Raw genomic sequence first — 15,517 nt, 5'->3', positions numbered from 1 at the left:
GAAGCCGATGCGCCAACAACTACCAAATCAAAAAAAAAAAAAAAAAATGCAGCCAGCATGATTTATGCTAGGCGTATCGCAGCATAAGATGGTTCACCAGTCCCTCCAGGAAGGATGGCGTGTTCAAGAAACCGGAGAAGACCCCACTCCAGCAAGAGACAAATTTTAGTTCAGCAGTGGGAATTTATGAGAGTCCCATCCAGTGTTGGGATCAGTGTTGTGAGTCCAGTTCCTGAGTCACAGGTAGGTTGGCTGTTACATTCTTTGAAAAAGAATCTTGGGGTGACTATTGCCTGTAGTTTGATAAGGATCAAGGAGAGGTCTCTTAAAGTTGCATCCATGTTGGTGAACCTGCAGTGTTGTTAGGTCATTAACATATAGAATTTAGAGCTTCTGACAACATATTACACATATTGCTCAAAACATCAAAGGCAGATATTGTTGGGATATCAGAGACTTGGTGTCACACAGATATAAGGAATGCAGAACTGGAATTTGGGGAGTACAACGTCTACAGACTGGATAGGAAGGGAGGAGGGGTTATGCTATTAGTTAAGAAATACATAAAATCCAAGGAAGTGAAGCCAGTGGACATCGCAGGACAGTGCAGTGTCGAGTCAGTTTGGTGTGACATAAGCATTGGGAGATCAAAATTGAGAGTAGGAGTGTGCTATAGGCCTGATGAGTATAATAAGAAACTGTATAGAGAAATAGAGTGGGCCAGTAAATCAGAGAGTCTTATAATGGGGGATTTTAATTTCCCAGATATTGACTGTAGTTTGGGGGCTGGTCACTCACACACTAGCAAGGCTTTTGTGGATTTATTGGATGATTGTTTTCTACATCAGCATGTTCGGGAGGCAACTAGAGGGAGGAATACTTTTGATTTGATTATCAGCAGTGACTCTTCATGCATTAAGAATCTGCAGATAAAGGAACCACTAGGTGGCAGTGATCACAGTGTGCTGAAGTGGGATTTAATCAAAGAGGTAACTACCATTAGGGGTAAAAGGAAGGGTTATTGCTTTCGTAAAGGCGACTACGATGGACTGAGACAGTATTTAAATTCTATACAGTGGGACCAACTGATGATGTTACCAACAGCAAATGCAAAATGGGAAGTATTCAAAGAACTTATCTTGGAAGCTACTAGGCTTTACATACCAACTAAGAAATATTGTTCAGGGTTTAGGCCTAAATGGATGTCAGATGAACTGATGAGGCAATGGCAGAGAAGAAACATGCATGGGATACATACAAATTAACACATGACACAGAAGTGTATGATAGATACAAGTTGATCTGTAACCAAGTTACAAAGGAGGTTAGGCAGGCGAAGGCAGAGTACGAGAAATCTTTGGCAAGGGATGCAAAGAAAAACAGCAAAGAGTTCTTTACTTATGTAAACTCTAGAAGGAGGGGGATGAATCAGATTGGTTCACTTGATATCGATGGGTCAACTGTTGATGATCCTGCTCAGGTAGCTAACAAACTAAATGAATATTTTGCATCGACATTCACACATGAGGAGTTATTTAGCGAGGGGAAAGCCAGGGGTGTATTCAACTCTAGCAGTAAGCTAGAGAATCTTGTAATAACTGAAAGTAAAGTGGAAGAGAAACTATTGAAGATAAACACAAGAAAGGCACCTGGGGTGGATGGGATCTATCCAGTTATATTAAAGGAGGCAGCAGAGGAAGTAAGTAAACCCTTAGCCATAATTATGAGTGCTTCCTTGGACTCAGGGGAGGTACCTGCAGACTGGAGATGTGCAAATGTGACCCCAATTCACAAAGGAGGATCAAAGGCTGACACAAGCAATTATAGACCTGTGAGTTTAACTTCTGTTCCAGGAAAATTAATGGAGGCACTAGTTAAAGAGGCACTGCAGGATCATTTAGACAAGACTTCAGTTATAGCTCGGACACAGCATGGTTTTGTTAAGGGGAAGTCTTGCCTGACCAATTTGATTGGATACTATGATGCGGTCACAAAGGAACTGGATGCAGGGAATAACTTTGATATTATATACTTGGATCTTAAAAAGGCTTTTGATACTGTTGCACATGGAAGACTGCTGCACAAATTGGAGCAGTGTGACATTGGAGGCAAAATGCTGCTATGGATAAAGGGATGGCTGAGGGGGAGAAGACAGAGAGTGGTAATCAATGGACACTGCTCATCGTGGACTAATGTTATTAGTGGAGTCCCTCAGGGCTCAGTGTTGGGTCCATTATTGTTTTCTGTATTCATAAATGATATTGATGGTATATCAAGCTTAATGTCGAAGTTTGCAGACGATACAAAGGTAGGCAGGGTTGTCAAGGACACTACTGACACTATGCTGCTGCAACAGGATCTGGAAAGGTTGAGCAGATGGGCTGAGAGGTGGCAAATGAAGTTTAACATTGACAAATGTAAAGTACTACACATGGGAAACAGCAACCCCAGAGCAACGTATCAACTCTGTGGTACTACACTGACAGTGGTAGAGAATGAAAGGGACCTGGGGGTGGTTGTGCAGGCAGATATGAAGTTCTCTGAGCAGTGCAGATGGGCTGCAAGAGTAGCTCATGGTGTATTGTCAATGATATATAGGAATTTTTCTAGCAGGGATAAGGAGGTGATTATTCCCTTGTATAAGGCAATGGTCAGGCCACACCTAGAGTACTGTATACAGGTCTGGAGGCCTCATTTCAAGAAGGATGTAGAGCTGCTGGAACAAGTACAGAGAAGGGCAACAAGATTAGTGAATGGAACAAAGGGGTGCTCTTACGAAGAAAGGCTTAAGTTTTGCAAATTACAGTGTCTGGAGACTAGGCACCAGCGAGGTGATCTGATAGAGGTGTATAAAGCATTGAATGGTTTGAGCATGCTCAATGCTGATGGGATTCTTTCTCTCGCTCAGAATAATCACCTGAGAGGGCATAAATTCAAATTGAGGAAAGACAGATGTAGGATAGACGTGCGAAAATTTGCCTTTAGCCAGCGAGTGGTTGGTTGGTGGAACAGACTTCCATACCTTGTCGTGGGAGTTGATAGCCTAAATAAGTTTAAGGCTCAGCTGGACAGGTATTTTGAATGAACAGAGGGGTGAAGTGGAAGTGGTTTTTTTTTTTTTTTTTTTTTGGCTGATGCTGCGTAAGCTTGCTTTCTTGCATCAAATGCCTCTACTAATGCTAATGCTAATTGTGCATTTATTTTTCTTTGGAAAGCTTTGTTTGCAAACGTGGAAAAGGCAGTGAATTTTTTTTTAGCATTAGTAGAGGCATACAATGCAAGAAAGCCGACCGGGCTAGCCGGGTGGGTAAAGTGCCTGCCTGGCAACCCAAAGGTTGCAGGGCTTGGATCAAAGTACTGCAAAAACCTTGGGGGGTGCATTATGGCCACAGAAGCCTATGCGCCAACAACTACCAAAAAAAAAAAAAAAAAAAAAACAATGCAAGAAAGCAAGCTTATGCAGCATCAGATGCATATTCCAAATGCCTGTCCAGCTCAGCCTTAAATTTTAGGCTATCAACTTCCACAACAAAGGAGGGAAGTCTGTTCCACCAATCAACAACTATCCACTGGCTAAAGGCAAATTTCCGCACATCTATTCTACAACTGTCTTTCCTCTATTTGAATCTATGCCCCCTCAGGTTCTGAATCTGAGCAAGAGGAAGAATCCCATCAGCTTTCAGCTTGCTCAACCCATTCAAGACCTTATACACCTCAATCAGATCACCTCGCAGGTGCCTACACTCCAGGTACTGCAATTTGCAGAATTTAAGCCTTTCTTGGTAAGAGCACCCCTTTGTTCCCCTCACCAATCTTGTTGCCCTTCTTTGTACTTGTTCTAGCAACTCTACATCCTTCTAAAATGAGACCTCCAGACCTATACACAGTACTCTAGGTGTGGCCTGACCATTGCCTTGTATAACGGGATAATCACCTCCCTGTCCCTGCTAGCAAAATTCCTATATATCATTGACAAGACTCCATGACCTGCCCTGGCAGCCTGTCTACACTCTTAAGCAAACTTAGCATTTATCCAGTATTTGGAGCTTGTTGATGTCACACCAGCTGATGAGATCCTCCAAGGTGACATTTGGGCAGGAGCGGCAGTGCGTAGCACACGCTTCTTGCTTTGTGCCCCTGGAGAATGCTTTGCCACCAAAGGTGCCAAAGGCCCCCTTTGTTTGTTTGTTTGTTATTTGGTTTTTAGGAGCATTAGCAACTAAGGCCATATTGCTCCGGGGATATGCGGTAGTCATTCCCTGACCTTTCCGCATTCTTCATATTTGGTGGGCACAGGCTCAAACCCTGGTCTAATCAAGAAGCGTGTGCTATGCACTGCCGCTCCTGCCCACCTGGCTACGGAGGTGCCAAGGCCCCCTTTGAAATCCACAAAGAGACTGAGAGCATACCTATTGTTCAAGCATCAATTATGGCCTTGACTGCATAATCTGTACTGTTCTACTTCCTGTACCCAAACTGTCTATCATAGGCTCCTGTTCTGGTAAGCAGTATCAAATCTTGATGCAATGAGCTTCTCTAAGATTTTCCCAAGGACTGAGAACAGTGCAATTGGCCTTTGGGATTTCAGATTGTCTTGTGTTTTGTTGCAATTCTTGAGAAAAATCTTCAGATTTGCCACCTTCCAGTCTGAGGGACACACTTCATCTCTTCAGATTTGCCTCCCATACATGCACCCAGGTCACTGCTACCTGTGGCCACTGCTCAGAAAAAGGGCATGAATATAACAACTGTCAGAACAGGGCTAAACCTCCGACCTGCGTAAACTGCAAAGGACATCAAGCTGGAGCATAACCACTCAATCAGAGATCCCCAAGTGCCCTACCTACCCTCAAAACAGAGTCTTTTCCAACAAAGAATCAATTGTGGGGACTAGGCCTAAACACTACAATTCAGCCCTGCTAAAAATCATGCAATTCAATGCACAACGAGCTCGAGCAGTGGTTGAGCAACTTCGAAAGAAAGCCGACGAGGAAAATACAGACATACTGATCCTTCAGGAACCATACACACGCGTTAAAAAAGTACAAGGTTATCAAGCCAATTACAAGATCATGCAAACTGATGAAGACGTGGCCATCATAATCCAAAACCCAACTATGCACGGCCTGGGCTGCTTGTGCCCATATTATCTCCCCATTGGGCACCTTCTTTGTGGTGTCCCTGTATTGCAGGCCAGGGAAGGATATAATGCTTGCAACTAGATACTCCACACCCTCTTGGACACAAGATGATGATTGCCTAATCAGAGAATCATCATAGGGGCAGATGTAAACTGCTGCTCCCCGGCCTGGCACAGCATGACCCCGGATAGGAGAGCCATGAGAAATGGCCAGATTCTGGAAGACCACTTGGCAAACACTATGCTTAAGATCCTCAACCTGCCACACCAACTGCCAACTTTCTGTAACACTCTGTGGGAGATCACAATAGATGTATCACTCACAACTGTGAACGTCACCCAATGCATTAAACAATGGACTGTCCAAGACTCCTGGACCACATCCAACCACGGAGTAATTACATACCAGATACAGAACCAACTCAGTAGAACCCCAATGATAAAAACATCACTATGCTTCACAGTTAATAAGGCAAATTGGGAAACTTTCAAGGAAAAACTCACTGCTGAGGTTGGGGAACACTCCCAGACTGTGAGCCGACCCAGAGAGGCAAATGACCTGCAAAGAAAAGTTACTGAAATCATCACAAGAGTTAGTGAACGGGCTATGAAAAGGAAAACCCCCAAAGCCAGGCGTCATGCCCCTGTGGACCCCCAACATTCAAAATCTAAGAAGATAAGTAATGAGACAACGAAAGGACTTCCAACGGGCCCGGCGATCTTGGCCAGCCGCTGAGGTCGCGGCCATGAGGGGGGGACAAGTATAAAGATGCAAGGAATCGATACACCAAACTAATAAAGGACATCAAGCACAAAACTTGTGGAAAATCTTGTTTCCACAGCAGATAACGCTGACCCCTTTGGAGTGGTTTATAGAGTAGCCACTAACAGACACCCCAGAGGAGAAGTTGCAGAAGCAACAATGACCCCACTGGGTTCCCTGACCACTACGTGGGATGACTCTGTGACCAATATCCTAAACACCATCTTCCTGGAACAGGTAACTCCTACCCTCCTGGAACAACTGTGGATGAGTTGCAGGCAGCCGCCATGCAAATCAGAAGCAAAAAATGCCCTGGCCCGGACCTAATTGAACCGGAAATTGTGAAAAAAATGGTGGAATATACCCTGGATCTGTTACTCACGTTATATAACACCTGCCTCCAAGTAGGAAATTTTCCTAATGACTGGAAAATTGCCAACATCAAACTTATATTGAAAAATCCATAAAAATGGCCAGGAAAACCAGAGTAGTCTTGCCATCCTATTGCCTTAGTCCCAGTTGTAAGCAAACTATCCAAGAGAATGCTGCACAAAAGGCTCCTCCACTATTACAAAGGGGCAAACCTAACAAACACAGTGCAATTTGGATTCAAACATGGCCTATCCACAATCGAAGCTCTCAAGACACTACTGGATAAAGTAGAAGCTGGTACTACCAAATATTTTCTTGTTATCTGTGTTGACTTTGCGGGGCCGTTTGAAGCTATCTGGTAGTGAGCGTTCTCACGAGACTTAGGCAGGCTGGGGTGCCTCTGAGCCTGTATAACACAATCAGGAATTACCTAGCTCAGAGAATGATAGAAGTACATGCACTGTATAGGAAGCTAACCAGACAAATCCACAGAGGGGTGACCACAGGGCTCCATCCTAGGACCGCTGTTCTGGAATATGATTTAAATGAATTCCTGGCCCTTTATATTGGCGTGGTCGGCACCCAGGCCTTCGCCGATGATTTGATACTAACTGTTGCTGCTGACTCACGAGCGCAGATCGAAGAAAAAGCCAACCATACAATAGGAGGACAAATGGGCCTGTTGTACTGGGATCCATGGTAAATGATGATTAAGTGTTAGCCAGTAAAATAATTTAATTACAAATAGATACTGAATATCTTTGATTACAAATAGATACTGCAGCTTTCGAGACAAATCGTGCCTCTCTCTCTTTCAACAGAAAAATTTAAACTTAATTATTCTAACGGACACAGTTATGTGTGCAGTGAGGCGTGCGAAGGCACGAGGTAGGTGAATGATATTCAGTATCTATTTGTAATTAAATTATTTTACTGGCTAACACTTAATCATCACATACAATAGGAATTTTGCAAAACTGGGCTATAATCTATTGCCTGTGGATTTTGCCAAATAAGACTTGCTCAGTACTCCTGAAGGGCAGACTCTACCTTGCCAGACCACTGCAAGTGAAAATCCAAGGCACCACAATAAAACTTGCTACAGAAATCAAATATCTTGGAATCATCACAGACAAAAATCTGTCTTTCCAGCCCCATCTAAAGTACATTAAATAAAAGATACGGAAATATTCCGCATTGGTCACAAAGAGTGACCAGGAGGAACTAGAGGCTAAACAGGTGGACCCTGTCCTTCTACTACAAATCTACATTCATCCCAGTCATTACATATGCTTCACCAGTTTGGTACAAAAAGGTAACCACAGTGGCAAATAGAAGAAACTTGGACAGCGTCCAGTGGTCAATAATTCTGACAATCACATGAGCTGTCTCAACGGTCAGCATGCTCTTAGTGGACTAATTACTAGTGGAGTCCCACAGGGTTCACTTTTGGGCCCATTGTTGTTTTGTATATTTATCAATGATATTGGTGAAGGTATATATATCAGGCTTAATGTCCAAGTTTGCAGATGATACAAAGGTTTGCAGGATTATTAATGACAGTATGCTACAGCAACAGGATCTAGTCAAGTTTGGCAGATGGTAGGTGGTGGTAGCATGAAAACAATGTAAAAATGCATTGCACTGGTAATTTGCAACAAACCTTAAGAACAACTAAACTCTCCTCCAGATTATTCATAAACTCTCTTTGCCATTCCTAGACACAGTTTCTTCAGAAGAGAAGTTTTGTAGCACACTATACCAGGGTTTCCTAAACTTTTTTTAAGTGCGGACCGGTGTTTGCAGATTTTTTTTTTCGCGGCCCACCTATAGCTATAAATTAATGTATTTTCAATAATTATACTTGTAGATTCAGGAAATAATGACACTACCATTAGGTCGTTTAACATACCAGTAATAATGCAATTAGGTATTCATTAACATCAGTAAATATAAAAAAAAATAAGTAATTCATTTCTTTGTTTATTATCAAAAGTTTACATAAAATTGACATTTTAGGAAAGGAAATAAGAAAATTTTCTTATTGTTTTATGTGGGTATATTTCAAATGAAACCACTGATCAGGCCCTGATCAGTGGTTTCATTTGAAGATCTCTGGCTCCACTCAGCCAGAGACTTCAAATGATGGAGAAATGATCATTGCCCCCCCCCCAAAAAAAAAGACTGCCCTTATCTGGGCGAAAGGTGGGCCTACCCATTACTAGGTAGGTATCCCGTGATTTCTGTCCATTCAGTGTACATTTTCTTAATGGTAGCTAGTCAGGTGCTGGATTAGTTCAGAAGTAAAGGAGGTGATATATACTTGCATCTTTAAAATGAATAAAGAATTTTTTCATCAGTGTATCTCTATCTTAACTAAAATATGTTGGTTGCAGAATTATAATTCTTTACAAAGAAATGGATTGCTTCAATGGGGATTATCCAGAAAGGCTATTGTAACTTCTGCCTCAAGTTGATTCAAGAATAGTATATATATTTTTTAAGACATTTCATGGAGAACATAGATATTTCAGGTTATAGTCAGATGAAAATCCCAGTTTTTATTTAAAGCTGGTAGGAAGCCAGGAGTGTTACGGGAGTTCAAATCGAGGGTTTATGTTTCTGATAGATGGTATTGCCCTCAGGGTTTCAGGCAGAGATGAGCTCATCTCTCAATTCCTGGGGACTGTCATATTTAAATTTACAGTAGTGACTGTTGTGGCATGTTTAATATGCAAAGCTAACCATGGGAGTAGTTGTGTTCTGGAGATTATATTATATCCCTGGTGTTTCTTATTCCACAGACAAACCAGAATTTGAATATAGAATTGAGAGACACCACATAATAATGTTCCACAGCCAGTGTTGTCTTGGTGTTATTCCAAAAAAATATATATATATATCATCGTTATAAGAATTATTAATACTTCTATTTTTTTTATAACATAGGTTTGCAAGTATTAGAGAAACTCAGCAAGGAAAGCAAGAAGAGCGACTACCATTTTTCTCCCTTGTGTTACCACTTTGGGTTGAATCCCGCTATCCCGAGCTAATGCATAATCTTCGTGGGAACATTAACAAATTGACTACGCCTTTTGACATCTACTCCACTCTTATGACCATATTGGACACCCATATACCACTTATGGGAAATATTGATAATCGCAGTAACAGCTTGTTTTCACTGATACCTGATCAGGTAAGTGTAGTCATTGTTTTTTTTTTTTTTCTCTCTCTCTCTCTTGTGTAATTGGAAATAAAGATAGCTTGCACTGAAATTAAGGGTAATTTTGTTTTTATAAATTACCTTTGTAACTGATGTGGCAGATTAAGTTTATAAAACTCTCTGTATATAGAGCATGGCCTCCAAAGCAACTAATAAAATCATTGCCCTAAATTCACTGATAAGAAACTTAGTTTTTAAAGATTAAGCATGATTTCTATCATTCTTTGACTAGCTTTATTACTATTACATTTTACTGCATCAACCCCTGAAAATGTTGATATTGTTAAAATATAAAAGGAAATTTACATATTTTAATATATGATATTGTTCATTGCCTTTGCATGATTATTACATAGTTGAATTTTAAAACAAATTTCAGCTATGTAGTAATGATGTTTTCTAAGTTGAATTTTAGACAAGCTTCAGTTTGCCTTAAAATTTAACTTAGAAAACATCATTATCATAACATCTCATTCTGAGATCACAAGTTGCCTTCCCCCTTATGCTACAAATAAGTAACATTTCCCTATTAGAAAAATCTGCTGTTATTTATTCTCAGTTGACCCGGACAGCACCATTTTGAAATTATGAGCATCTCATTAGCATATGATGCAAGAAAGCAAGCTTATACAGCATCTGCCAAAAAAAAAAAAAACCTTCCCATTTCACCCATTCGGTCACTCCAAATGTTTGTCTAGTTCAGCCTTCAATTTATTTAAGCTATCAACTACCACAACAAAGATGGAAGTCTGTTCTAGCAATCAAATACCTGCTGGCTAAAGGCAAGCTTCTGCACATCTATAATTCTACAACTGTCTTTCCTCGATTTGAATCTATGCCTCCTCAGGTTCTTAATCTGAGCAAGCGGAAGTATCCCGTTAGCATTGAGTCTGCTCAAACCATTCAAGGCCTTATACACCTCGATGAGATCACCTCGCAGGTGCCTAGCCTCCAGATGCTGCAGCTTGCAGAACTTAAGCCTTTCATTGTAAGCGCACCTCTTTGTTCCTCCCACAGTCTTTTTGCCCTTCTCTGTACTCGTTCTAGCAACTCTACACCCATCCTAAAATGAGGTCCCCAGACCTGTATACAGTACTCAAGGTGTGGCCTGACCATTGCCTTATACAAGGGGATAATCACTTCCTTATCTCTGCGTGGCGCCTCCGTAGCCAGGTGGGAAGGAGCAGCAGTGCATAGCACACGCTTCTTGATTAGACCGGGGTTCGAGCCCGTCACCACCAAATATGGAGGATGCGGAAAGGTCAGGGAATGACCACCGCATATCCCGGAGCAATGTGGCCTTAGTTGCTAATGCTCCTAAAAACCAAACAACAACATCCTTATCTCTGCTAGCAAAATTTCTATACATACGGTGCTGTTTTTTGTATTCAATCTATCTTGGAAACTCCTCTGACTGTTTGGTCGTCCTGGAGTATAAACAGAAAATTTATTTATTTTATATATCATTGATAAAACTCCATGACCTGCTTTGGCAGCCCATCTGCATTTCTCAGAGAACTTCATATCTGACTGCAAAATTACCCCCAGGTCTTTTTCATTCTCCACATCCCTGAGTGTAGTACCACACAGTTGGTATGTTTCTCTTTTGTTACTGCTACCCATATGGAGTACTTTGCATTTGTCAATGTTAAACTTCAGTTGCCGCTTTTCAGCCCATCTGCCTAACTTTTCTAGACCTTGTTGCAGAGAGGGACACCTCCGTAACCACATGGGAAGGAGCAGCAGTGCGTAGCACATGCTTCTTGATTAGACTGAGGTTCGAGCCCGTCACCACCAAATACGGAGGATGCAGAAAGGTCAGGGAATGACCACCACATATCCCGGAGCAATATGGCCTTAGTTGCTAATGCTCCCAAATAACAAACAAACAATCCTGTTGCAGTAGCATACTGTCTTTACTGTCATTAACAACCCTGCCAACCTTTGTATCATCTGCAAACTTGGACATTAAGCCTGATATACCTTCATCAATATCATTGATAAATACACAAAACAACAATGGGCCCAGCACCAAACCCTGGGGACTCCACTAATAGCATTAGTCCACGTAGAGCAGTGTCCATTTATTACCACTATCTGCCATCTCCCATTCAACTATCCCTTTATCCATTGCAGTAACTTGCCCTTAATGCCATACCTCTCCAATTTGAACGGCAGTCTTCCATGTGCAACAGTATCAAAAGCTTTCCTGAAATCCAAGTATAGATATCAAAATTATTTTTTGCATCCAGTTCCTTTGTGACCACATCATAATATCCAATCAAATTGATCAGACAAGACTTCCCCTTAATAAACCCATGCTGTGTCTGAACTATTACTGCTGTCTTGTCTAGGTGATCCTGTATCACCTCTTTAACCAGTGACTCCAAAATTTTCCCTGGAACTGAAGTTAAACTAACAAGTCTATAATTATTTGTCACCCTTTGAACCACCTTTGTGATTTGCGGATACATTTGCACATCTCCAGTCCATGGGGACCTCCCCCGACTCTAAGGATGCTCTCATAATTATGGCTAAGGGTTTGTTTACTTACCTTGCTGCGTCCTTTATTATAACTGGATAGATTCCATCTGCTCTAGGTGCCTTTTTATGTTTAACTTCAACAATTTCTCTTCCAATTTGCTCTCAGTTCTTACAAAATCACTTATCTCCCTGTTAGGTTTTATAAACTTTTGGCATTCCCCTTCTTGAATAACTCTTCATGTGTGAATGTAGATGCGAAGTACTTATTCAGTTTAGCAGCTACTTGAGCAGGATTTTTCCAAAGATTTCTCATAATCTACCTTCACCTGCCTAACTTCCTTTGTGACTTGATTACAGACTAGCTGATATCTGCCATAGACTTCTGTGTCGCCTGATAATTTATATGCATGCCATGCATTTTTCTTTTCTGCCACGAGCCTCATTAATTCATCGGACATCCATTTAGGCCTAAACCTCTAACAGTATTTCTTAGGTAGTCGGAAAAGCCTAGTAGCCTCCAAGATTAAGTCCCTGAAGGCTTCTCATTTAGAATTCACCATTGGTAACATCATCAGTTGATCCCACTGTGTAGAATTTAAAAACTGTCTGAGATCACTTAATGCAGTATGATTGATGACTTTTGAGGTTATGATGAACGTCGTGGCGAGATCCAGTATTCCTTACATTTCGAGGGTACAGCTCTAAAACGGTGTTCGCAGGCCAGCCGCTAGTTAGTACACCGGACCGAACCTATTGGTAACTCTCTAGAAGGCTTCCGGATCAGCTAGTGTATAATCTTGCTACCTCTATTCTGCCAGATAGTGACTGGAGGGAGTCCGAGTAGTGTGTATGCGGGGAGCATTGTCGAGGCCACGTTATGTCAAGGATCTGGGTATATTCTTACCACGTGTATGCCATATCCAAAAATTTCATTTCTTCATACAGCATGTCCCACCTACTTTTTCTTACCATTGAATACACCATGAATTATAAAACTAATAGAGCAAGCTTATCTGCAAAAAGATCTAAACCTCCCAAGCACTTCCTAATTCATTTCACAAATATACGTGGTCTCAATTCTAATCTCAACTATGTCCATTTCCACTTGCAGTCTGCCAAACCCCATGTACTTTTTCTGACAATCTCAGTTATCGGTTGATTCAACTACTGCTCATCTCAGATGCCCAAATTATTCGCTGTATGATTCCTTTCGCCTCAAATGTGGTACTTGTGCATATGTCCGTTCTGGTATTCCCTGTCAGAGACTTGGCAATTTGGAATTTCCTCTCTTTGATCTTATCTGGCTTAAAATCTCTCTACCTCATTGTGTCAAATTCATCTGTTGTCTCTACCGTTCTCCCAACTCCACTAATCACTTGGAGCTCTTTGACTTCCTCTCTTTGCAACTTGACTTTCTCCAGTCCAACTTTCCTAACAGTGAGGTAATTTTCCTTGGTGATTTTAATGTTCACAACTCCAGCTGGCTTCCATTTTCTAGTCACACCGACCCAGCAGATCAAGATGCTGAGGCTTTTGCAATTACTAATGACCTAGCACAGATTGTTCATTTACCTACAAGAATACCGGACAATCCTAATCATACAGCCAATACACTTGATCTTTTTCTCACAAACAACCCTTCTAAGTACACGGTTGAAGTGAGAGCTCCCTTAGGCACATCAGATCACAACCTGGTCTCTTCTCCAATGGAACCTTTATCTCATGGCTATTCCCAACCTCGTGTTGTTTGGCATTACAAGAATGCAAAATGGGATGACCTGCCAGACTTCTTTTCTTCTTTTCCTTAGTCAGATTACTGTTTCAAAACTTCTGATGTCAACGTTTGCTCAGATTGTGTCGGTGAAATTATTCTTGCAGGAATGGAATCCTTTATCCCACACTCCACTTTAAAATCTCGTCCTTTATCTAAACCTTAGTTTTCCCATAAATGTGCTAAGGCTGTTCAAGAGAAGAATGTTGCATATCGTAATTGGCTTGTTTCTAATTCTTCAGTGTCATTTTCTGTCTACACGAAAGCTCGCAACAATTGTAAAGCAGTTATTAATCAGTCCAAACTAGAGTTTGAACAGGCTAAGAGTATAAAACTTGCTTCTTCCCCTAATGGTAGCCGAGCATTCTGGTCTCTTGCCAAAGCTATTGGCCACAACTTTTGCCCATCTCTGCTTCCACCTCTGTCCAAACCATCTGGTTTGGACAGAGGTGGAAGCAGAGATGGGCTGTTGTCACTTCAGCCAAGGATAAAGCTGACCTGCTTGCATCCCATTTTTCTTCCAGCTCATGTATTAATGATCTTGGTAAAACACATCCCACCATTCCCAACACGCTCCATTCAATGCCTCCTGTGGTCTTCCGTCAAAAGGATTTTGATGAATCTTGATGCTAAGAAAGCTTCAGGTCCTGATGGTATTTCTCCACTTACTCTCAATACCTGTGCTCCTGAACTTACTCCTATTCTTTGCCGCCTTTTTTTCACTTTCTTATTCCAAAAGTGTTTTTCCTTCTGCTTGGAAATTTGCTCATATCCAGCCAGTTCCTAAAAAGGGTGACAAATCCCTCCCATCAAATTATCGTCCCATTGCAATTACTTCTACTCTTTCTAAAGTAATGGAGAAATCAATTAACCGCCAACTCTTAAACTACCTAGAAACCTTCTGTCTGATCAACGATCGCCAGTATGGATTCCATCAGTGTTGATCCACTGATGATATTCTGGCTTATGTTACCCATTTATGGACAAATTCAATGGAAAAGTTCTGTGAAACACAAGTAATTGCTCTTGACATCTCAAAGGCTTTTTGATCGTGTTTGGCATAAAGGTCTTCTAAACAAGCTCCCATCTTATGGTTTTCCAACTGTTTTTAGTAATTGGTTATCCAGTTTTCTCTCTATTCACTCACTGAGGGTGATGGTAGATGGCTCTCTGCCTTCTAACTTCTCCACTAATGCCGGTGTCCCCCAAAGTTCAGTTCTTTCCCCCACTCTTTTCCTCTTGTATATTAATGACCTTCTTCCATTGACTGGAAATCCTATCCATAGTTTTTGCGATGATAGCATCGCATTCCACTTTCCATTTTGAGAAACCTTGTCCTGCTCAATCAGCTTCAACTTCTCGAAAATCTGCTACCAATTCCTTAAATGCTGATCTTCAGGTAATTCTCCAGTGGGGCAAAGACAACTTAGTTGATTTCAACCCTTCTAAAACTGTCTTGTCTTATATCTCGCAAAAAGGATTCTTCTGCTCCTATGCTTATCTTTATTGACACTCCGATTTCTAGGCAAAATGATATATCTCTTTTGGAGATTACCCTGACTTCTAATCTCTCTTGGCACAAGCACATTACAAATATTGCTTCCTCTGCATCTAAAAAACTTGGTTTTCTCTTTCGCTCTCGGCGTTATTTTTCTTCCAAACAGCTGCTCACTCTGTATAAATCGCAAATCCGCCCTGCCATGGAATATTGTTCCCACATTTGGGGTGGTGCCCCCAAAACCTCCCTCAGGTTTCTTGATT

The 15,517-nt window shown here is 41.4% G+C and overlaps 1 protein-coding gene across 2 annotated transcripts in view; it reads left to right on the top strand.

Annotated features, from left to right (window-relative positions):
* The window catches only part of LOC150083135 (uncharacterized), a 122,744-nt gene that overhangs the window by 86,024 nt on the left and 21,203 nt on the right, over positions 1–15,517 (top strand). For both annotated transcript variants that reach the window (XM_090377068.1, XM_090377067.1), the window contains one exon: positions 9,225–9,474. In XM_090377068.1, coding sequence (XP_090233194.1) covers positions 9,225–9,474 — 250 coding nt within the window. The remainder of the gene's footprint in view (positions 1–9,224; positions 9,475–15,517) is intronic.

Source organism: Mastigoproctus giganteus, chromosome 7 (assembly GCF_048544385.1).
Source record: "Mastigoproctus giganteus isolate SK-2022 chromosome 7, ASM4854438v1, whole genome shotgun sequence".
NCBI classification, from domain to species: Eukaryota; Metazoa; Arthropoda; class Arachnida; order Uropygi; family Thelyphonidae; genus Mastigoproctus; species Mastigoproctus giganteus.
This window is presented reverse-complemented; position numbering and strand designations above follow the sequence as displayed.